Genomic DNA, 21639 nt, shown 5'->3' with positions numbered 1-21639 from the left:
ATAGACCACCCAATAGTAACAAGGACATCGAGGAGCAGATAGGGAGACAGATTCTGGAAAGGGCTATCATGGTGGGAGATTTTAATTTCCCAGATACCGATTGGTATCTCCCTATAGTAAAGGGTTCAGATTCGATAGAGTTTGTTAGGTGTGTTTAGGAAGCTTTCCTGACGCAATATGCAGATAAGCCTACAGGAGGAGAGGCTGTACGTGATCTGGTATTGGGAAATGAACCTGGTCAGGTGTCAGGTCTCTCAGTGGGAGAACATTTTGGAGATCGTGATTACAATTCTATCTCCTTTACCATAGCATTGGTGAGAGTTAGGAAAGCGCTTAATTGGAGTTAGGGGAAATATGAGACTATAAGACAGGAACTTGGAAGGACAAATTGGGAACAGATGTTCTCAGGTAAATGTACGGCAGAAATATGGCAAACGTTCAGGCGTGGTGTTCTGCATCGCTATGTTCCAATGAGACAGGGAAAGGATGGTAGGGTACAGGAACCATGTTGTACAAAGGCTGTTGAAAATCTAGTCAAGGAGGAAAAAAAAGCTTATAAAAGGTTCAAAAAAACTGGGTAATGATAGAGATCAAGAAGATTATACGGCTAGTAGGAAGGAGCTTAAGAATGAAATTAGGAGAGCCAGAAGGGGCCATGAGGCCTTGGCAAGAAGGATTAAAGAAATCCCAAGGCATTCAATCAGTATGTGAAGAGCAAGTGGAAAAGATGTGAGAGAATAGGACCAATCAAGTGTGACAGTGGAAAGGTTTATATGGAACCAGAGGAGACAGCAGAGGTATTTAATGAATACTTTGTTTCAGTATTCACTACAGAAAAGGTTCTTGGCGATTGTAGGGATAACTTACAGTGGATTGAAAAGCTTGAACACATAGACATTAAGAAAGAGGATGTGCTGGAGCTTTTGGAAAGCATCAAGTTGGATAAGTCTCCGGGACCAGATGAGACATACTCTAGGCTGCTGTGGGAGGCAAGGGAGGAGGTTGCTGAGCCTCTGGCAATGATCTTTGCATCATCAATCAGGATGGGAGAGGTTCCGGAGGATTGGAGGGTTGCAGATGTTGTTCTCTTATTCAAGAAGGGGAGTAGAGTCTTACTCCAGTTCTTGGTAAGTTGACGGAGAAGATCCTGAGAGGCAGGATTTATGAACATTTGGAGAGACATAATATGGCTAGAAATAGTCAGCATGGCTTTGTCAAAGGCAGGTCCTGCCTTACGAACCTGATTGAATTTTTTGAGGATATAACTAAACACATTGATGAAGGTAGAGCAGTAGATGTAGTGTATCTGGATTTCAGCAAGGCTTTTGATCAGGTACTCCATGCCAGGCTTATTGAGAAAGTAAGGAGGCATGGGATCCAAGGGGTCATTGCTCTGTGGATCCAGAACTGGCTTGCCCACAGAAGGCAAAGAGTGGTTATGGACGGGTAATATTCTGCATGAAGGTCAGTGACTAGTGGTGTGCCTCAGGGATCTGTTCTTGGACCCCTACTCTTCGTGATTTTTATAAATGACCAGGATGACAAAATGGAGGAACAGGTTAGTAAATTTGCTGATGACACAAAGGTTGGGGGTGTTGTGGATAGTGTGGAGGGCTGTCAAAGGTTAAAGTGGAACATCGATAGGAAGCAAAACTGGGCTCAGAAGTAGCAGATGGAGTTCAACCCAGATAAGTGTGAGGTGGTTCACTTTGGTAGGTCAAATATGATGGCAGAATATAGTATTAATGGGTAAGACCCTTGTCAGTGTGGAGGATCAGAGGGATCTTGGGGTCCGAGTCCACAGGACACTCAAAGCTGCTGCGCAGGTTGACTGTGTGGTTGAGAAGGCATGTGGTGCGTTGGCTTTCATCAACTGTGGGATTGAGTTCAAGAGCTGAGAGGTAATGTTGCAGCTATAAAGGACCCTGGTCAGACCCAACTTGGAGTACTGTACTCAGTTCTGGTCACCTCACTACAAAAAGGATGTAGAAAATATAGAAAGGGTGCAGAGGAAATTTACAAGGATGTTGCCTGGATTGGGGAACATGCCTTATGAGAATAGATTGAGTGAACTCGGCCTTTTCTCCTTGAAGTGACGGAGGATGAGAGGTGACCTGAGAGAGGTACATAAGATAATGAGAGGCATTGATCCTGTGGATAGTCCGAGCCTTTTTCCCCAGGGCTGAAATAGCTGGCACAAGAGGGCACAGTTTTAAGGTGCTTGTGAGCAGGTACAGAGGAGATGTCAAGGGTAAGTTTTTTTTTTACGAAGAGAGTGGTGAGTGCGTGGAAAGGGCTGCCGGCGATGTTGGTGGTGGCGGGTACGATAGGATCTTTTAAGATACTCCTGGGCAGGTACATGGTTTAGAAAAATAAAGGACTATGGGTAACCCGAGGTAATTTCTAAAGTACATGTTTGGCACAGCATTGTGGGCTGAAGGGCCTGTATTGTGATGTAGATTATCTATGTTTCTATGAATAGAGGTGGGGTGGCCCAATTTTAAAGTTGCGATAAAATGCGCTGAGAAGGAAGGACTATTGCTCAGAAAATCAAACCAATTTAGTTTGCAGTGAGTGAGCAAGAGGCAGAAAACAGGCATCCTAAGCATCAAGGCATGATGTGAATCAAGAAATTACAGATGTATATAACAAGTTCAACCCAGTAATCACACAAGAATTGGTATATAAAACAGTGATAATGCACAGGACCAACTTGTAGACTTTGTATAAGGATTTTCTATATCAATATGTTGAAAAATCAAGAGAGGAACAAACTATTTTATAGATGCTACTGTGCTAAGAAAAATAATAAACTGACAATATGGTAAAGTTAATTAATGAACCGTAGTCATAAAGGAATGGGATTTTGTGTAAAGTTTGAAAGCAATTTAAATCAATCCGAAGCCATGTTTTTAAAACTAAAGAAACCAAACTTTGGAAGCACAGGCTATGATCTAGCTACAGTTGACTGGAAAACTAAATTAGAAGTTTTGACTTTAAATCAGCAATGGTTAATTTTAAACAATTAATGCATTATATCCCTGCAAGACTAAAATATATAGCAGAGTTAATGCCCCAGCCTTGACAGTGTCAGATGAAAGGCCAATGTTGACAATGAAAGCAACAGGTACAAGGACCACAAAAATTTCTGAATATAGTGGATCAAGGCATTAAAGAAAAAACAGAATATAATCCAGTGAAAGCACAATTTTAAGAGCTATTTATGAAGGATGGTCATGGGCACTCAATCACAAAAACCACCATCACCCTCTGCTCCTATTACCAAACCAACTTTAAATCCAATTTGCGACTTGTTTTGGATCCCATGGGGTCTGACTCAGTCTCCCACGCTGACAAAGCATTTACTGAAATGCATACAAACAATATCAACCATACTGCCCGCATGAATCTAATCTCAGAAAAATTCAATCAAATAGTCAGACAGGATCTTCACAACAAAGCCATGCTATTCCTACTTTCCAAGTACAGATTAATCCTGCCCCCAGTTTTTTTTCCCAATCACATCCCTGCAAATGACATTAGGTTCACTGGCATATGTTTACTTAGCTATGCCTGCTAGCCTTGGCAACAGCCACATTAAATTGTGTAATATAGTCATTGAAACTTTAAGTGAATGGATAAACTTAATTTTTATAAATCCTGGAGGCAAATAAACTTAACAGCAGTCATGAGTGCTGTGTTACCTGATAAAGTTCTTCCAAATTATATTTTATTGATGTGCTGTTCTGAATGGTCCCAACTGCTTCATGAAGCTTCTGCCATGTGTCCTGAGTGTAGCTGTCAGGCAATTTTGGTTTATCTATCGGGAGACAAACAGGAGTTCATTAAAGCAGCACAGCAGACCCTAACATCAATGGTTTTCCATCCATTATAGAAAATACACGATAGAAACAAGCACAGGAACAGGAGGAAGAGCTGATCAGAAAAAGAATGTCAACACAAAGTAAATTCCATTATCAAGTTACATATATTTCACCATATAAACCCTGAGATTCATTTTTCTGTGGGCATACTCAGCAAATCTATAGAATATCAACTACAGGATCAACAAAAGATTAACCAGAGTGAAGAAAACAACAAATAGTGAAAATGCAAATATAAATAAATACAATAAATAACAAGAACATGAGGTAATGAGATAAAGAGTCCTTAATGTGAGATCATTGGTTGTGGGAACATCTCAATGACGGAGCAAGTGAAGTTGAGTGTAGTTATGCCCTTTTATTCAAAAGCCTGATGGTTGAGGGGTAGTAACTGTTCCTGAACCTGAACCTGGGGCTCTTGTACCTTCTACCTGATGGCAGCAGCAAGAAAAGAGCATGGCCTATGTGGTGGGGATCTCTGATGATGGATGCTGCTTTTCACGTAGATGTGTTCATGATTGGGAGAACTTTACCCGTGATGCAGCCAGCCAATATACTCTTTACTACACACCTACAGAAGTTTCTCAAAGTTTTAGATGTCTGCAGACTCCTAAGGTTTTAGAGGCTCTGTCATGCTTTTTTCACAATTGCACTTACATGCTGGGTCCAGGACAGGTCCCCTGAAATATTAACACCCAGGATTGAAAGTTGCTGATCCTCTCCATCTCTGATCCTCTGATGAGGACTGGCTCATGGACCTTTGGTCTCTCTCTCTCCTGAAGTTTACAATCAGTTCTTTAGTCTTGCTGACATTGAGTGAGAGATTGAAAATTCGGTTGTGTGGTGTCATAATAACAATCTCCCTCCTGTGTGCCAATTCATCACCACCTTGGATGTGGCCAATGACAGTGGTGGCATCAGCAAACTTGAATGTGCCATATGGCAACACAATTGAGTAACAAGGAAGGCCAGTGAGAAGCATATGGAAAAGAGGCATGAATGCAGTGGTTAAGTTCATAAGAGTGTAGTCTCACAGCCCCAGAGACCTCAGGTGCTGTCCGTATAGTTTCCCTGTTACTACCAGGGTTTCTGCTAGATGCTGTTAATTTTCACATACCAAATACATGCTACTTCGTAGGTAAATTTACTGTACATCGCCTCTTCAAACCAGGAGAGAGGAGAGAAGCTGAGGGAGCCAAGCACGGGGATGGGCAAAGGGAAGGGATGATGGGAGAAAATGGGGAGTAGAGGGAAGATGGGTGGGATATGGGGTAGAGGGAAATTTGGGAGAAGGTGGGGATAGAAAGGGGTTGGGTTCAGGACTAATGGAGACGGGAAACTTTAGGTGGGTCGTGGGAAAAGGCATTTAGTGGGTTTAGGAATAGAAGGTGCATTTGGAGAGAGGAAGTTGGAATTTGGGACAGGTTGGGTGAAGGGGGCAATGGGATGGCGTGGGCACTTGGGAACAAGAATATCCACCTTTGAAGTTCTTGATGAGCAGCTTCCTGGAGGCGGCCGGTTTACCACCGGTTTCGGCGACACGGCTCAGCCCGTTAACGTGCCCGGGCAGAGCGGAGAAGTTGGCCCTACACTGTCCGTCGTCCGCCATCTCCTCCTGGTCCTGGGTCGGCCTCACACGCTTCCTGTCCTGACCCGCCTCGGCAAGGCCGAGCCGCTGCACCGAGGCGGCCTTCGCCGGTGACGAGCCGCGGAGAGCCGCCTGGTCGGGCTCGGCTATCCGTACTCTCTTCCTCTGGAGTCCAAGGCCACTGACATCGGCGCGCCGCTGCTCGTCGGGCGGGCTCTCGCAGGGCGACGCCGGCTGTAGCATCAATGGAAGCGTGACTTCACCCCCTCAGGTCGCACTGGTGTCTGTCCAGCGAGCCCCACCGCGGCCCCGCTCCCTCACACCATCGTCCGATCGCAGCCGGGTCCGAGCGGGAGCGGCAGCGCCAGCGCCGAGCCCACCGGAAGTAAACAACCGCACCCTTTGACCCCTCAGCCTCGGGAGGGCCACTTCCGCTCCCGCTCAGTGAGGTGAAGGCTGCTTGTGGCCGTTCTGTACCGTGCGGTGGGGTGAGGTGAGAGACGGTTCTGGGCCGTGGAGGACAAGGGATTGGGGGACGGTGGTGGTGGTTGGAACTGGAGAGGGTGCGCAGCTCCTGGCCACGGGTTGATGTGATTCGAGTCATGTCGAGAAGAGGCAAAGTGTGGGCTGCTGATCAAACCAGGATGAGTCTGCTGTTGGTCCAAGGTGCAGCTCCCAGAACACCGAGTAGTGTAAGGGAGCACAATAACATTCAAGAAAAAGGAAATCAGAATGCAGAATGAAGTGTAATAGAGAAAATACAGATCAGGTAGATAAATAAAATGCAAATGTCATGGCAAGATAGACTGGGAGATTAAGAGTTAATCTTTCTTGTAACAACGGGATAGAAACTGTCCTTTAGCCTGGGTGGTACGTGATTTAAGGCTGTTATATGTATTGGGGGTGGGGGGGCGGGATAGGACAAGACCGGTTAATTCAGGAAAAGGGGGCAAAGGGACTGGAGATCTGGATGCTAAGTGTCAGTGACCCCTCCTTCATTTTACTCCATGATATTTTGCTCTTGGAGTCAATGCCAACAGAGCAACTCCCATTTCCTCCACTTATTTTCGCAACCATGTGTTTGTGCAGCCTCACAGCAACAGGGATCTAAGTTCAACACTTACTTTGAATTTATATGTTTATTATTGTTGTGTGTGCAGTGAAAAACTGTTTTGTGTGTGCCATTCAGAGAGATAAGGCCATATGTAATTATACTAGGGTAGTAACAAGCAAAACAGAATGAAAATGTAGTGTTGCAGTTACAGAAAGTGCAGTTCTTTGTAGAGTTTGCAAGTACTCCCTGTGACCTCATTGGTTCTTCCCCCCCAAATATTTTTATTTCCTCCCACATCCCAAAGATTTGTGAGTTGGTAGGCCAATTGGCTGCTTTAAATTGCCCCTAGTGTGTAGTTGGGGGGTAACAATTGGGGAGAATTAATGGAAACGTGGGAAAACAAACAAGGATTAGTATATTAGGTACTTGATGGTTGGCATGGACTTATTGGACTGGTAGGCCTGTTTCCAAGACTTATGACCTTATGTCAATGAACTCCTTGAACCCTCCCCATTTTTCTTTCACATACCCAAGCTTGGGGTATTCTCCATTACAGGTCTTCCCCAGCTTACGAAAGCCCAGCTTGTGTACAGTCCTGTACAAATGACGCCAGCTTGTGTACAGCCCTATACAAACGACCCCAGCTTGTGTACGGCCCTGTACAGTCAAACGACCACAGCTTGTGTACAACCCTGTACAAACGACCCCAGCTTATGTACACCCCTGTACAAATGACCACAGCTTGTGTACAGTCCTATACAAACGACCCCAGCTTGTGTACAGCCCTGTACAAATGACCCCAGTTTATGTACAGCCCTGTACAGTCAAACGATCCCTGCTTGTGTACAGCCCTGTACAGTCAAACGACCCCCGCTTGTGTACAGCCCCGTACAGTCAAACGACCCCCGCTTGTGTACACCCCTGTACAGTCAAACGACCACAGCTTGTGTACACCCCTGTACAGTCAAACGACCACAGCTTGTGTACACTCCTGTACAGTCAAACGACCCCAGCTTGTGTACAGCCCTGTACAGTCAAACGACCCCAGCTTGTGTACAGCCCCGTACAGTCAAACGACCCCAGCTTGTGTACACCCCTGTACAAACGACCCCAGCTTGTGTACACCCCTGTACAAATGACCCCAGCTTGTGTACACCCCTGTACAAATGACCCCAGCTTGTGTACGGCCCTGTACAAATGACCCCAGCTTGTGTACAGCCCCGTACAGTCAAATGACCACAGCTTGTGTACAGCCCTGTACAGTCAAATGACCACAGCTTGTGTACAGCCCTGTACAGTCAAATGGCCACAGCTTGTGTACAGCCCTGTACAGTCCTGTACAAACGACCCCATCTTGTGTACAGCCTTGAACAAATGACCCCAGTTTATGTCCAATCCTGTACAGTCAAACGACTCCCGCTTGTATATAGCCCTGTACAGTCAAATGACCTCAGCTTGTGTACAGCCCTGTACAGTCAAATGCCGCAGCTTGTGTACAGCCCTGTACAGTCAAATGACCACAGCTTGTGTACACCCCTGTACAGTTAAACGACCCCAGCTTGTGTACAGCCCTGTACAAACGACCCCAGCTTGTGTACAGCCCTGTACAGTTAAACGACCCCAGCTTGTGTACAGCCCTGTACAGTCAAACGACCCCAGCTTGTGTACAGCCCTGTACAAACGACCCCAGCTTGTGTACAGCCCTGTACAGTCAAACGACCACAGCTTGTGTACAGCCCTGTACAGTTAAACGACCCCAGCTTGTGTACAGCCCTGTACCAATGACCCCAGCTTGTGTACACCCCTGTACAAACGACCCCAGCTTGTGTACAGCCCTGTACAGTCAAATGACCCCAGCTTGTGTACAGCCCTGTACAGTCAAATGACCCCAGCTTGTGTACAGCCCTGTACAGTCAAACGAGCGTTTGGGAGACCAGTGGGATGCATTTGCCAGCTGCTGCTGGGCTGCAAGCATCTCCTGCTATGTTGAAATCTCGTTTGTAGCAATATCTTGAATGCCCTGATTTGACTACACATTGATTCATGCTTTCTTTTAAATATATTACCAGGCAGTTAAGATTAACTCTTGGGAGCAAATTCCTGTTGGTTTCTGAGGAGGACCTGTTATTCTAACCTCTTTGTCTAAGTATATTGGTTATTAACGACAACTCACAGTCTGTTCTTGTGGCACTGTGAGTCATTCCAAGCTGTTTTAGAGAAGGTTTTGAGCTCTAAATCCATTTTTAGTTTATTGGGCGAGGGTGACTTGAATTCTCAAGTTCACAGAAAGGTTAAAGCATGGAAGCCAATGTAGTCCATGTTGGTTCAGTGTAAAAACATTAGGTGAGTCTCACTCGCTGTTCTCTTCCAAAATTCCTGCATGTTCTTACTCTGTTCCTGTTAGGATTCACAATTGGTTCACAATTAAACCAACCAGCACTACGTCTCTCAGCATTGTTTCAGAATGCAACTACTTGCTGCACAAGCAGAAATCGTTGTATATCTCATCAATTTTGTCTATTTTGCCAATCACCTTAATCATACCTGTGGCTCTTCTGGGCCTCTACATCAAGTACAAGTTCAAATTTAGCATCATTCAGCTGTATGCATGTTTGTAGCCAAATGAAACCATGGTCCTCCAAACCAAGGTGCAGAACAATACATATAACTCACACATAACTCATAAAGTAATATTACTACAAATAAATTAACAAATAATAAAATATGTTCTGGAAGACTGACATTTAGCTTAAGGTGCACTTACAACACAAATTAAAAGGTATACAATCAAACGCTACTGGTGCTTCATAAGTGATGAGCCTTGGGTGGTGGTAGGGAGTTCTGTAGTCTCATGACCTGGGGAAAGAAGCTGTTTCCCATCCTAACAGTTCTTGTCTTAATGCTGGATAGGACTTGTACCACCAGGTTCAGAAACAGTTATTACTCCCTAACCATCAGGCTCTTGAACCAAAGGAGATAACTTGCTCAACTTCACTTGCCCCATCACTGAAATATTCCCACAACCTATGGACTCACTTTCAAGAACTCATCATCTCATGTTTTCAATACTTATTGCTTCTTACTTATTTTTAAAGTGTTATTTCTTTCTTTTTGTGTTTGTACAATTTGTTGTCTCTTGCACATTGATTGAATACCCAAGCTGGTGTCGTCTTTCATTGATTCTATGGGATTTATTGAGTGTGTTGCAATACAATGAACGTCAGGGTTGTACATGGTGACATCGATGGCAATGGAGCTGGAATTATTGCATACCGTTGTTGTCGCTTGGACTTGTGTGCCCTCGGATGGTGCGAGTGATTGTCTCGGACATTTTTATTGTGATCACAAGGCTCTGTTGGGTATTGGTGAAATAGTACATTGCAAGTCTGGTTCACCAGTTCATTGGCAAGACCGACAGCAGAGGAGGAGTCATCGAGGCAGTATGGGAGAAACCTCTGTGGGTTCGCTGGAATCCGTCCTGCCCCTCCTGTTGGTCTGCCCTCCGATGCTCGCCTGGTGTTGCTCTCCAGTGTGAACTTGGTGGAAGCAAGCTGGAGACAGAGACTTTGGCTGTATTTTTTTCGTTGTGACCGTATGCTTTTCTGAAATTGTAACCATGTGGGCTATTTGTGCTACGTGCTATAAGCAGTGTGTTGTGCTGCTTGTAATGTGTTTTACACCTTGGCTTGGAGGATAGCTGTTTTGTTTGGCTATATTCATATACGGTTGAATGATAATTAAGGTTTAAATAATCTTATATAGGCAGTTTGTGAGTGGCTAAAATGAGCCACACAGAGCTGCAACTGGGAAGTATAAACACAAGATTCTGCAGCTACTGGGAATCTAGAGCAACACACACATAGATGGTGGAAGAGCTCAGCAGGTCAGGCAGCATCTATGGAAGTGAATAAAAGCCTTTATTCATACACAGAATCCCCAGGAGATGAAGAGTCTGGTAGATTCTCACTCTCATGACAGGATGTTTTGTACCTCTTCAACATAAAGGGTATTGTTTTAAGATTAACCTACTTATTTTTAATATTTGAAATATAGTGGAATGAATTTACAAAATAACATTTACAATGTCAGCGCATCCCAATTAGCAGAACCCCTTTGATTATTCAATACCAGTGTCTGTTCCAAAAGCCAGGAACCTAAAACATACCCCTTTTTTAACAGTGTTGGCTCTCAATATACAACTAGCCAGAAGGTTAAGTGACAAAATAGCCCTGTCCTGAACTGTGCCTTAAGTGGTGAGGATATACTGTAACAATGTGCTAACAGCACGGACATTCAGCTATTGGCTTCTCCTGTATAATTTCAATGGGGCAGAATCAGAATGTTGCACACCCATGATTAGTTTAATGAAGTTAAATTGTGTAGAGTTTTATTTCCTGAAGACTGACTCTCATTTGAGTTCATCCTTAATTATGCTATTCATAATTATCCCTAACAAGAGCATGTTTGCTTGGTAAAGTAAGATCAACAGTTAGTCCTGACGAAGGGTCTCGGCCTGAAACGTCGACTGCACCTCTTCCTAGAGATGCTGCTTGGCCTGCTGCGTTCACCAGCAACTTTTATGTGTGTTGCTTGAATTTCCAGCATCTGCAGAATTCCTGTTGTTTGCATCTATTCAGCTTGTTGTCTTTGACCATCTTGATCATTTCATGATATTCCTGATCTCCTAACTTTTTGTTTTCATTTCAGATGGCCAGCATCTGTGTGTGTGTGTGTGTGTGTGTGTGTGTGTGTGTGTATTTTCGGTAATATTGATAACTGATACCAAACTTAAATACAAATGAGTTTCATGTTTTTTTTAAAGATAGGCAGCTTATCACTCCATCCCTGTGCTGAATGCTTGACTCATTTTTGACTTTCTAGTTAGTGTTAAAGTAAATTCTTCAACAAATTGATCTGTATATCTCCTTAGGTGATCTCATGTCATTTTGCCTCAAGACATCTGAACTGCCACCCTGCCAGCAATGGCACACATCACAGTGAATCAGTATTTACAGCAGGTAATCCAATAACCAATTTTTAACTAAGATAGTATACACAATAGGACAACGTAATAGCAGTCACTGAGCAAAATCAGCACCGTCATAAATGTTCTATGATTCTATGAGAGAGGTAATCGCACCACACTGTGAAAGTGGCGACATAAGGTGGTAAAGAAGACATTTGACACAATTGCCTTCACCTATTGGGGCACTGAGTGTGAGAGATGGGTTTTCATATTACAGCTATACAAGATATTGATGGAGTATTATCAGAATCAGGTTTATTATCACCAGCATTTGTCATGAAATTTGTTAGCTTACCAGCAGGAGTTCAATGCAATGCAGAATATAGAAGGGGAGAAATAAATAAATAGGTCAATTACAGTATATGTTTATTGGAGATTAAAAATCGTGCAAGAAGAGAAATAGTACATATTGAAAAAGTGAGGAGGTGTTCACGGGTTCAAAGTCCATTTAAGAATCAGATGGCAGAGAGGAAGTAGCTATTCCTGAATCGCTGAATGTGTGCCTTCAGGCTTCTGTACCTGATTGTAATAGTGAGAAAAGGGCATGCCCTCGGTGTTGGAGGTCCTTAATAATGGATGCTGCCTTTCTGAGACACCGCTCCTTGAAGATACCTGCATACTTTGTAGGCTAGTACCCAAGATGGAGCCGACTAAATTTACGACCCTCTGCAGCATCTTTTGGTCCTGTGCAGCAGCCCCCTCACCAGTGATGCAGCCTGTCAGAATGCTCTCCACAGTACATCTATAGAAGTTTTTGAGTGTATTTGTTGACATACCAAATCTCTTCTAACTCCAAATGAAGTATAGTGTATAGTCGCGGCCTTGCCTTCTTTTTAGCTGCTTCAATATATTGGGACCAGATTAGATCCTCAGAGATCTTGACACCCAGGAACTTGAAACTGCTTATTCCATGACTTTATATAGTCATGGTCATCAGGTATAGGAAGGGTACCATTAAGTTCGAAGGAGAGCAGAGCAGAAGAGACTTGCAAGGATACCAATAAGACTGGAGGCTTGAGTTATAAGGAAAAGCTCAAAAAGTTGGAATTACGTTGGAGTGTAGGAGGTTGAGGAGTGGCCATACAGAGGCTTATAAATCATGAGGGTCACAGATAAGGTGATTGATCGTTGTCTTTTAGGAGGATAGGGAGTCTAAAACTAGAAAGCATAGGTTTCAGGTGAGGGGAGCAGGTTTAAAAGGGACCTGATGGGATTTTTTTTCCACACAGAGGGTGGTATGTACTTGGAACGAACTGGTAGAGGAAGCTGTAGAGGTGGGTACAATTGCAATATTTAAAATACATTTAAGCAGTTACATGTATGGAAATGGTTTAGAGTGATAAGGACTAAAAACAGTCAAATGGGACAAATTCAGACAGACACCTTGGTTGGCATGGATAAGTTGAGCTGATTCCATGCTGTATAACTCTGATCCTATTTACTGTGTATTTTGTGGAAAGGAGCATGTTAAAACAAGGATTGATATAACCATATGAAATACCAAAGTGGTTGACCATATTGGTAGGGTTTAGAAATGTACAAAAGGAGGAAAGAGAGTTTGAGCTTGATGACCTCCACTCAGTGATTTAGGAACAGCTTCTTCCTTTCTGCTATTAGGTTTCTGAACAGTCCGTGATCATGATCTCATTATTTGTCAGTTGCACTATTTATTTATTTTGTGATTTTTTTTTAGTAATTTTTGTCTCTGCGCTATACTGCTGCTGCAAAACAACAAACTTTACATCAAATAAATTAGTGATAATAAACCTCTTTCTAATTCTGAGTGGTTTATAGAGGAAATTCCCGAACAAGGCCTTGCAGATGAATTCGGCCGAAAATGGTGGAATAATTAAATCTGAGGGTCATCGAGGTTGTGGTTGTGCAGACAACTTGGGGATATAGGGCTGGAAGAGTAGTGGTAGGCAGGGACACATTCATGAAGGCATGCAAACAAAACTTCCACACGCCTGAACTGGGAGTCAGTAACAGAAGTGAACAGAATTTGATGCGAATTGGGTGAAAACATAACATAAAGGGCTGGGTATGGATATGGTAAAGTGCTTCTTCATGAATTTAGTTGCAATGGAGGCATGGTATTTGGGAAAATGAAGAAGTCAGGGCTATTATGTGTATTGTTGAGGAAAGGTTTGGCGGGATGAGGCAGATGGTTCATCTTCAGGTAGGCCAGTGTGGAAACCAGATAGGAACCAAGGCTTGGACAGCTGAGTAGGAGTGAGGAAGTTGCCCCATTGAGATTAATGAAGTGGTGCGTCTTCAGGAATATCAGGGCAGAGATTGCAGACACGGAGGTGTTAAGACCATAGGAAGCAGAATTAGGCCATTTGACCTGTCGAGTCTGCTTCGCCATTTCATCACGGCTGATCCAATTTCCCTTCAGCCCCAATTTCCTGCCTTCTCCCTATATCCCCTCCTGCCCTGATTAATCAAGTTTACCTCCAGGGTAGTAATCTCAGGATTGCTGCCTGTGCCACGTGCTAATAAGCGCAAGAGTAGCATGATTGGGCATATTAATGTGTGACTGAGAGACTGGTGTAGGGGGCAGGACTTCGGGTTCCTGGATTACTGGGGCTTCTTCTGGGGGAGGTACAGCCTATACAAAAGGACGGGTTACACCTGGACCCAAAGTGGTCCAATTTCCTAGCAGGCAGGTTCAACAGATTGCTACAGATTGGCAAGTATGACTTGTGGCCATCTCTGAAACTTGGCTGAAGGATGGCTGCCATTGGAAGCTGAATGTCCAAGGATATACGGTGTATCAGAAAGATAGGTTAGTAGGCAGAGGGGGTGGTGTGGCCCTGTCATATAGGAAATAATATTAAATCATTAGAAAGAGATGACATAGGATCGGAAGATGTAGAGTCTCTATGGGTTGAGTTAAGAAATGGCAAGAGTAAAAGGACCCTAATGGCAGTTGTATACAGGCCTCCAAACAACAGCCAGGATGTGTATTACAAATTACAGCAGGAGATAGAAAGGGTGTGTCATAAGAGCAATGTCATGATAATCATTGGGGATTTTAACATGAAAGTGGGTTGGGAAAACCAGGCCAGTACTAGACCTCAAGAGAGAGAATTTGTGGAATGACTAAGGGGTGGCTTTTCAGAACAGCTTGTTGTTGAACCCACTAGGGGATTGGCTGTGCTGGATTGGGTGTTGTGCAATGATCCAGAAGTGTTAAGAAAGCTTAAGGTTAAGGAACCCTTAGGGGAACAGTGGTTACAGTATGATCGAGTTCACAATGAAATTTGAGAAGGAGAAGCTAAATTCCAATGTGTCAGTATTTCAGTGGAATAAAGGAAATTACAATGGCATGAGAGGGGAACTGGTCAAGGTTGACTAGAAAGAGACACTAGCAGGAAGGATAGCAGAGCAGCAATGGCTGGAGTTTCTGTGAAAAATGAGGGAAGTGCAATTCAGATATACGTATTCCAAATAAGAAGAAATTTTCAAATGGAAGAAGGATACTACCGTGGCTGACAAGTGAAGTCAGAGCCAATGTAAAAGCAAAGGAGAGGGCATGCATGGAAGCCAAAGCTATTGAGAAGCTTATAAAAACTTGCAAAAGGAAACTAAGAAGATCATTAGGAAGGAAAAGATGAATTATAAAAGGAAGCTGGTGATTCATATCAAAGATGATACCGAAAGCTTTTTTAAGTGTATAAAGGGTAAAAGAGAGTTGAGGGTAGATATAGGACCAATGGAAAACGACACTGGAGATATTGTAATGAGAGACACAGAGATGGTAGAGGAACTGAATGCGTATTTTGCGTCAGTCTTCATAGTGGAAGACATCTGCAGTATACCGGACATTCAAGATTGTCAGAGAAGTGAAGTATATGCAGTGAAAATTACGACTGAGAAGGTGCTCAGGAAGCTTAATGGTCTGAGGGTGGATAAATCTCCTGGACCTGATGGAAGGCACCCTCAGGTTCTGAAGGAAGTAGCTGGAGAGATTGCAGAGGCATTAACAATGATCTTTCAAGAATCGATAGATTCTGGCATTGTACCGGATGACTGGAAAATTGCAAATGTTACTCTGCTATTTAAGAAGGGTGGGTGGCAGCAGAAAGGAAACTATTGACCTGTTAGCCTGATATCAGTGGTTGGGAGATTGTTGGAATCGGTTGTTAGGGATGAAATTACGAAGTACCTGGAGGCACATGATAAGATAGGCCAAAGCCAGCATGGTTTCCTGAAAGGAAAATCCTGACTGACTAGCCTACTGCAATTTTTTGAGGAAATAACAAGCAGTGTAGACAAAGGAGATGCAGTAGATATGGTGTACTTGGATTTTCAGAAGGCCTTTGACAAGGTGCCACACATGAGGCTGCTGAGCAAGATAAGATCCCATAGAATTACAGTGGATTTACTAGCATGGGTGGAGCATTGGCTGATCTGCAGAAACAGAGTGGGAATAAAGGGATCCTATTCTGGCTCCTGCTGGTTACCAGTGGAGTTCCACAGGGGTCAGTTTTGGGACCGCTGCTTTTTACGATGTATGTCAATGATTTGGACTATGGGATTAATGGATTTGTGGCTAAATTTGCCAATGATACAAAGATAGGAGGAGCAGCGGGTAGTGTTGAGGAAACAGAGAGCCTGCAGAGAGATTTAGATGGTTTAGGGGAATGGGCCAAGAAGTGGCAAATGAAATATAATGTTGGAAAGTGTATGGTCATGCACTTTGGAGGAAGAAATAAACTGGCAGACTATTATTTAGATGGGGAAAGAATTCAAAATGCAGAGACGCAAAGGGACTTGGGGGTCCTTGTGCAGGATACTCTCATGGTTAACCTCCAGGTTGAGTTGATAGTGAAGAAGGCAATTACAATGTTGGCATTCATTTCTGGAGGTATAGACCAGTGGTCCCCAACCTCCGGGCCGCGGACCGATACACTGCCGCGAAGAATGCAGTGGTGCAGGGGTAGTTGGAACGCACCCAGCACATCTTTAAGAAAAAAAATAGAAACATTCCGAATGTTAAAAGGCTTGAACAGATTAGATATGACAAAGTTATCTCCCATGGTAGGGGAGTCTAGGACAAGAGTGCACGACTTCAGTATTGAAGGACGTCCATTTAGAACAGAGATGCGGAGAAATTACTTTATCAGAGGGTGGTAAATCTGTGGAATTTGTTGCCATGAGTGACTGTGGAGGCCAAGTCATTGGGTGCATTTAAGGCAGAGATAGATAGGTTCTCGATTAGCTAGGACATCATAGGGTATGGAGAGAAGGCAGGGGAGTGAGGATGACTGGAAGAATTGGATCAGCCTGTGATTGAATAGCGGAGCAGACTGATGGGCTGAATGGCCTACTTCTGTTCCTATATATTACGGTCATTTACAGCAAAACTTCGGATATTCTTTGTTTGCTGAGAGTTGAATGAAACAGTTTGACCATGATCAGCACTAGAGGTAGCGAAGCTAGTGATGGGAAATAAGGAATTTTAGTGGTTGCATGGAAGTGTTTTAATATGAAAGCAGTGTGGTTCAGTTTCAGCCAGTTACCAGGGTACAAAGTATATGTACCTTGTGTGCCTTGTTAATGTTATAACATTCTTACTGCCCGTTTCACCACTGGCCTTTAGGGCACCAATGAAGGTCCTCCATCTGTCTGTCCTTGGCCACTGCAGTTCCCAATCAAGTTGTTAGCCCTGAGCTGAACCTGGAGGACCAGTGGGCCACTCTTAGTCTGGCCTCTACCCTACCAAGAGCCAAAGCATAAAGCCCTGGCTTCAGCCAACGTAGCTTTCCGGGCCATTGAGGCACACAAGCCTCCAAACCGTGACAAGGTTGTGGTCCTTTTGGAGGAATGTTATAAAATAATGACTATTTATTGCTTTAATAGGTTTTGGAGTCCATCGACAGCAGAAATGGCGAATCCTGTGCTGAATTCTTATCATTTAAACATCCTCACATTGCAAATCGTAGGTTACAGGTAGGAAAAAGTATTGACATTGTGAACTTATTTGAGGGAATGAAGAAATCGCAATTGTTATTGTATATTAAGTAATCTGTAGGATGCGTTGGTTCATCAAATTATTCTGGAATGCCATGAAAATCACTTCCCTGCTCTCTGGTGTGGTAGTTCTTTAATTACAGAAGTATCATTTTGTTTCCAAGTACTTCCATGGCCTTGTCCTCTAAAATTGCTCAGGAATCTCCTGGCATGCTTATCTCCATCACTATACCAGTCTTCCTCTATAATTCTTTTTAAAACCTGCTATACCTGTTTGACTGTTAAAGACTATAATACATAGGAGCAGAATTAGGCCATAAGGCCAATCGAATCTGCTCCACCATTTCATCATGGCTGATCCAATTTTCCTCCCAGCCCAAATCTCCTTCTTTTTCCTTTTATCCCTTCATGCCCTGACCAATCAAGGATCTATCAACCTCTGCACCAGCGCGCCTCAAGGCTGTGTGCTGAGCCCTCTTCTGTACTCCCTTTTCACCTATGACTACGTTCCTGTACATGGTTCTAACTCCATAATCAAGTTCGCAGACGACACCACGGTGGTTGGTCTGATCAGAGGGGATGACGAGACGGCCTACAGGGACGAGGTCCAGCATCTGGCTACATGGTGTGCTGACAACAATCTGGCCCTTAACACCCAGAAGACCAAGGAGATCATTGTGGGCTTCAGGCATGCCAGGAGTCACACTCACGTCCCCACCTACATCAACGGAACTGTAGTAGAGCATGTATCAAGCTTCAAATTCTTTGGTGTCCACATTTCCGAGGATCTCACCTGGTCCCTGAACTCCTCCATCCTGATCAAAAAGACGCAACAGCGCCTTTATTTGCTGCAGAGCATGAAGAAAGCTCACCTCTGTCCCAGGATACTGACGGACTTTTACCGCTGTACCTTTGAGAGCATACTCACCAACTGCATCTCAGTGTAGTATGGCAATTGTCCTGTATTGGCCCGCAAAGCACTCTGGTTTAGGGTGAAAACTGCCCAGCAGATTATCAGCACCCAGTTGCCCACCATTGAGAACATCTACCATAAACGCTGCCTGGGCTGGGCGAAAAGCATTATTGGGGTAACATTTCACCCTAACCATGGACTTTTTACTCTCCTCCCATCCGGTAGGCGCTACAGGAGCCTCCGTTCCCGCACCAGCAGGCACAGGAAGAGCTTTTCCCTGAGACTGGGACACTGCTGAACCTCTCATCACAGCACTAAGCAGTATTGCATCCTTATTGTACTGTCTCAGTACTTTTATATTTGTGTGCTGTAGCACTTTTTTATTTGCAGTTATTTTGTAAATAACACTATTCTTTGCATTTCTGGTCAGATGCTAAATGCATTTCATTGGCTTTGTATCTGTACTTGGCACAATGACAATAAAGTTGAATCTAATCTAATCTAATAAAGACATGGTTTCCACAGCTGCCAGTGGCAAAGAATTCCACAGATTCCCACTCTCTGGTTAAAGGAATTCCTCCTCATCTCTGTTCTAAAAGGATGTCTTTCTATTCTGAGGCTGCATCCTCTGGTTTGGGATTCTCCCACCATAGGAAACATCCTTTCCAAATCCACTCTATCAAGTCCTTTCTCCATTCAATAGATTTCAATTAAGTCATACCCTGTTCTTCTTAATTCCAGTGAGCACAGGACCAGAGCTATCAAACCTGCAGAGAATTCTGCACAAGGACCCCCCCAAGCCTCTTTGCATCTCAAGTTTTTGTATTTTCTCTCCATTTAGAAAATAGTCAACACTTTTATTTCTTCTACCAAAGTGCATGGCCATACACTTCCCAACACCGTATGTCATCTGCCACTTTTTTGCCCATTCTCCTAATCTAAGCTCTTCTGTAGTCTCTCTACATTCTCAAATCTACCTGCCCTTCCACATATCTCAATATCGTCTGCAAATGTTGCTACAAAGCCATCAATTCCATTATTCAAATCATTGACATATAACATAAAAAGAATCGGTCACAACACAGATCCCTGTGGAACACCACTAGTCACCACAGCCAACCAGAACAGGCTTGCTTTATTCCCACTCATTTCCTCCTACCAATCAGCCACTGTTCTGTCCATGCTAGAATCTTTTCTGTAATACCTTGGGCTTATAGCTTGTCAAGCAGCCTCATGTGTGGCACCTTGCCAAAGGCCTTCTGAAAATCCAAGTATACAACATCCACCGATTCTCCTTTGTCTATCCTGCTTGTTATTTCTTCAAATTATTCCAACAGATTTGTCAGGCAGGATTTTCCCTTGAGGAAACCATGTTGACCACGGCCAGTTTTATCAAGTGCCTCCTGATATCCTGAGCTCTCATCCTTAATAATCGACTCCAATATCTTCCCAATCTCTGAGGTCAGACTATCTGGCCTATGGTTTCCATTCTTCTGCCTCTTTCCCATCTTGAACAGTGGTGTGACATTTGCAAAAGAATGGTCTTCCAGCACCTTTCAGAATCTAGTGATTCGCAAAAGATCATTACTAATGCCTCCACAATCTCTTCAGCCACCTCTTCCAGAATTTTGGGGCATAAACCATCTGTTCCAGGTGACTTACCTAACTTCAGACCTTTCAGTTTCCCAAGAACCTTCTCTCTAATAATGGTAATTTCACACACTCCATGAGCTCTGACACCTGAAACTTCCGCCATACTGCAGGTCTCTTCCACTGATGTAAAATACTTATCCAGTTCATCCACCATTTCCTTGTCCCCTTTTACTACTTCTCCAGCATCGCTTTTCAGCCGTTTGAAATCCATTCTTGCTTCTTACACTTTATGTATCTGAAGAAACTTTTGGTATTCTCTTTAATATTATTGGCTAAATTACTTTCGTATTCCGTCTTCATCTTAATGACTTTTTTAGTTACCTTCTGTTAGTTTTTAAAAGCTCTCAAATCCTCTAACTTACTGTAATTTTTGTTCTGTTGTATGCCCTCTCTTTGGCTTTCATATTGTCTTTGAATTCTCTTGTTTGCTATGTGAAACCCCTTTCTTCCCGTGCTTCTCAGGAAGCAGCTTGTTAGCCCTCACTGGCAGTCTCCCAACTGAGCTGAGAAACCCACTGTTCTCCAACCTCATGTGTCTAGGGTACACACATCAAACGGTCCTGCCAAGTCCATGAGATTGAGATGTCTCTCCCACCCAAGCCCTAGTTTGTGTGACGTGCTGCCTTGTTACAGCTTGTCAGCAGGAAATAACAGACTGCACACTGCATGCAATTAAAGGAAGTATATCTATGAATATTAACTAAAAAGTTAGTAAAGAAAAGAAAAAAAACAAAAAGGGCCCATTATAATTAAACAGTCAAATGTGCACAGGTTGGAGCTCAAATCTTCCAGAAGTCATATTCTCCGATCCTCAGTAGATTCCCACACCTTGCTCCATCGAATCCTGGTCCCCACTGGATCCAATCCGATGACTGGTTCTCTCCAGCATCTTCTCTCTTCACCTTCTGCCGAACCAAGACAAAGCCTCACACCGGTGTCAGGCACCAAAGCAAACACACTCCCCCAGCCTTCTCTCCTGATTGAATGGCCCACATTCCTCTATCTCTTATCTCTAACAATAACCCAAACACTACTTCTACAGAAAGACCATTACATGAAATACTCTACAACATTAGCAGTGAAACCTTTATCATGATTATGTCATCTTGCCTTTAGAATACTTCCTCTTTGGGATGTGTATATCGTGTGCTTTCTGGATTTCCAGGGATTGTAAAACCCACTAGTGGAGGTGAGAGGAGGAAACCCTTGGCACAGAAACATTACTCCAAGCATCTCCTTTAAGAAGTGGAAGATTTTAGCCAGGAGGAACAATTCAATAAGACAGAATTGTTTTCCTTGATCAAAAATTATGAGACATAAATTTGGCCGAAAAGAGAGAAGGGTAGATAAAGTTGGTGAGAGTCTGGTAGGAGAGACGGAAATCCATATTGCAGTTAAGCAGTACTTGGATGAAGAGTCATTCCCTGTACTGCTATGGATCCAGTGCTAGGTCAAAATACTGTCTCTTTTTTAATCATCACCGGTATGACAGACTCCTATTGTCATTTATTCTTTCCACCACAATGTTAAATCCCTATCTGA

General features: G+C 43.5%; 2 protein-coding genes across 11 annotated transcripts in view; one reads left to right on the top strand and one right to left on the bottom strand.

Annotated features, from left to right (window-relative positions):
* Positions 1 to 5858, bottom strand: part of cul4a (cullin 4A) — a 93293-nt gene extending 87435 nt beyond the window's left edge. For all 9 annotated transcript variants that reach the window (XR_011886375.1, XM_072260882.1, XM_072260881.1 and 6 more), the window contains exons 1-2: positions 5364 to 5858; positions 3705 to 3820 (exon numbers count right to left, since the gene is read on the bottom strand). Coding sequence is in view for 8 of the 9 variants with exons in the window: in XM_072260882.1 (XP_072116983.1) it covers positions 3705 to 3820; positions 5364 to 5715 (468 nt within the window). In the remaining variant the exon portion in view is untranslated. The remainder of the gene's footprint in view (positions 1 to 3704; positions 3821 to 5363) is intronic.
* Positions 5859 to 5872: 14 nt separating this feature from the next.
* pcid2 (PCI domain containing 2) overlaps positions 5873 to 21639 on the top strand; it is a 60871-nt gene continuing 45104 nt past the window's right edge. For both annotated transcript variants that reach the window (XM_072260892.1, XM_072260891.1), the window contains exons 1-3: positions 5873 to 5965; positions 11457 to 11544; positions 17421 to 17510. In XM_072260892.1, coding sequence (XP_072116993.1) covers positions 11509 to 11544; positions 17421 to 17510 — 126 coding nt within the window. In that variant the 5' untranslated portion in view covers positions 5873 to 5965; positions 11457 to 11508. The remainder of the gene's footprint in view (positions 5966 to 11456; positions 11545 to 17420; positions 17511 to 21639) is intronic.

The sequence above is a fragment of the Mobula birostris genome, chromosome 6, assembly GCF_030028105.1.
Source record: "Mobula birostris isolate sMobBir1 chromosome 6, sMobBir1.hap1, whole genome shotgun sequence".
Taxonomy (NCBI): Eukaryota; Metazoa; Chordata; class Chondrichthyes; order Myliobatiformes; family Myliobatidae; genus Mobula; species Mobula birostris.
Note: the sequence above shows the minus strand (reverse complement) of the source record. Positions and strands in the feature narration are given on the sequence as shown.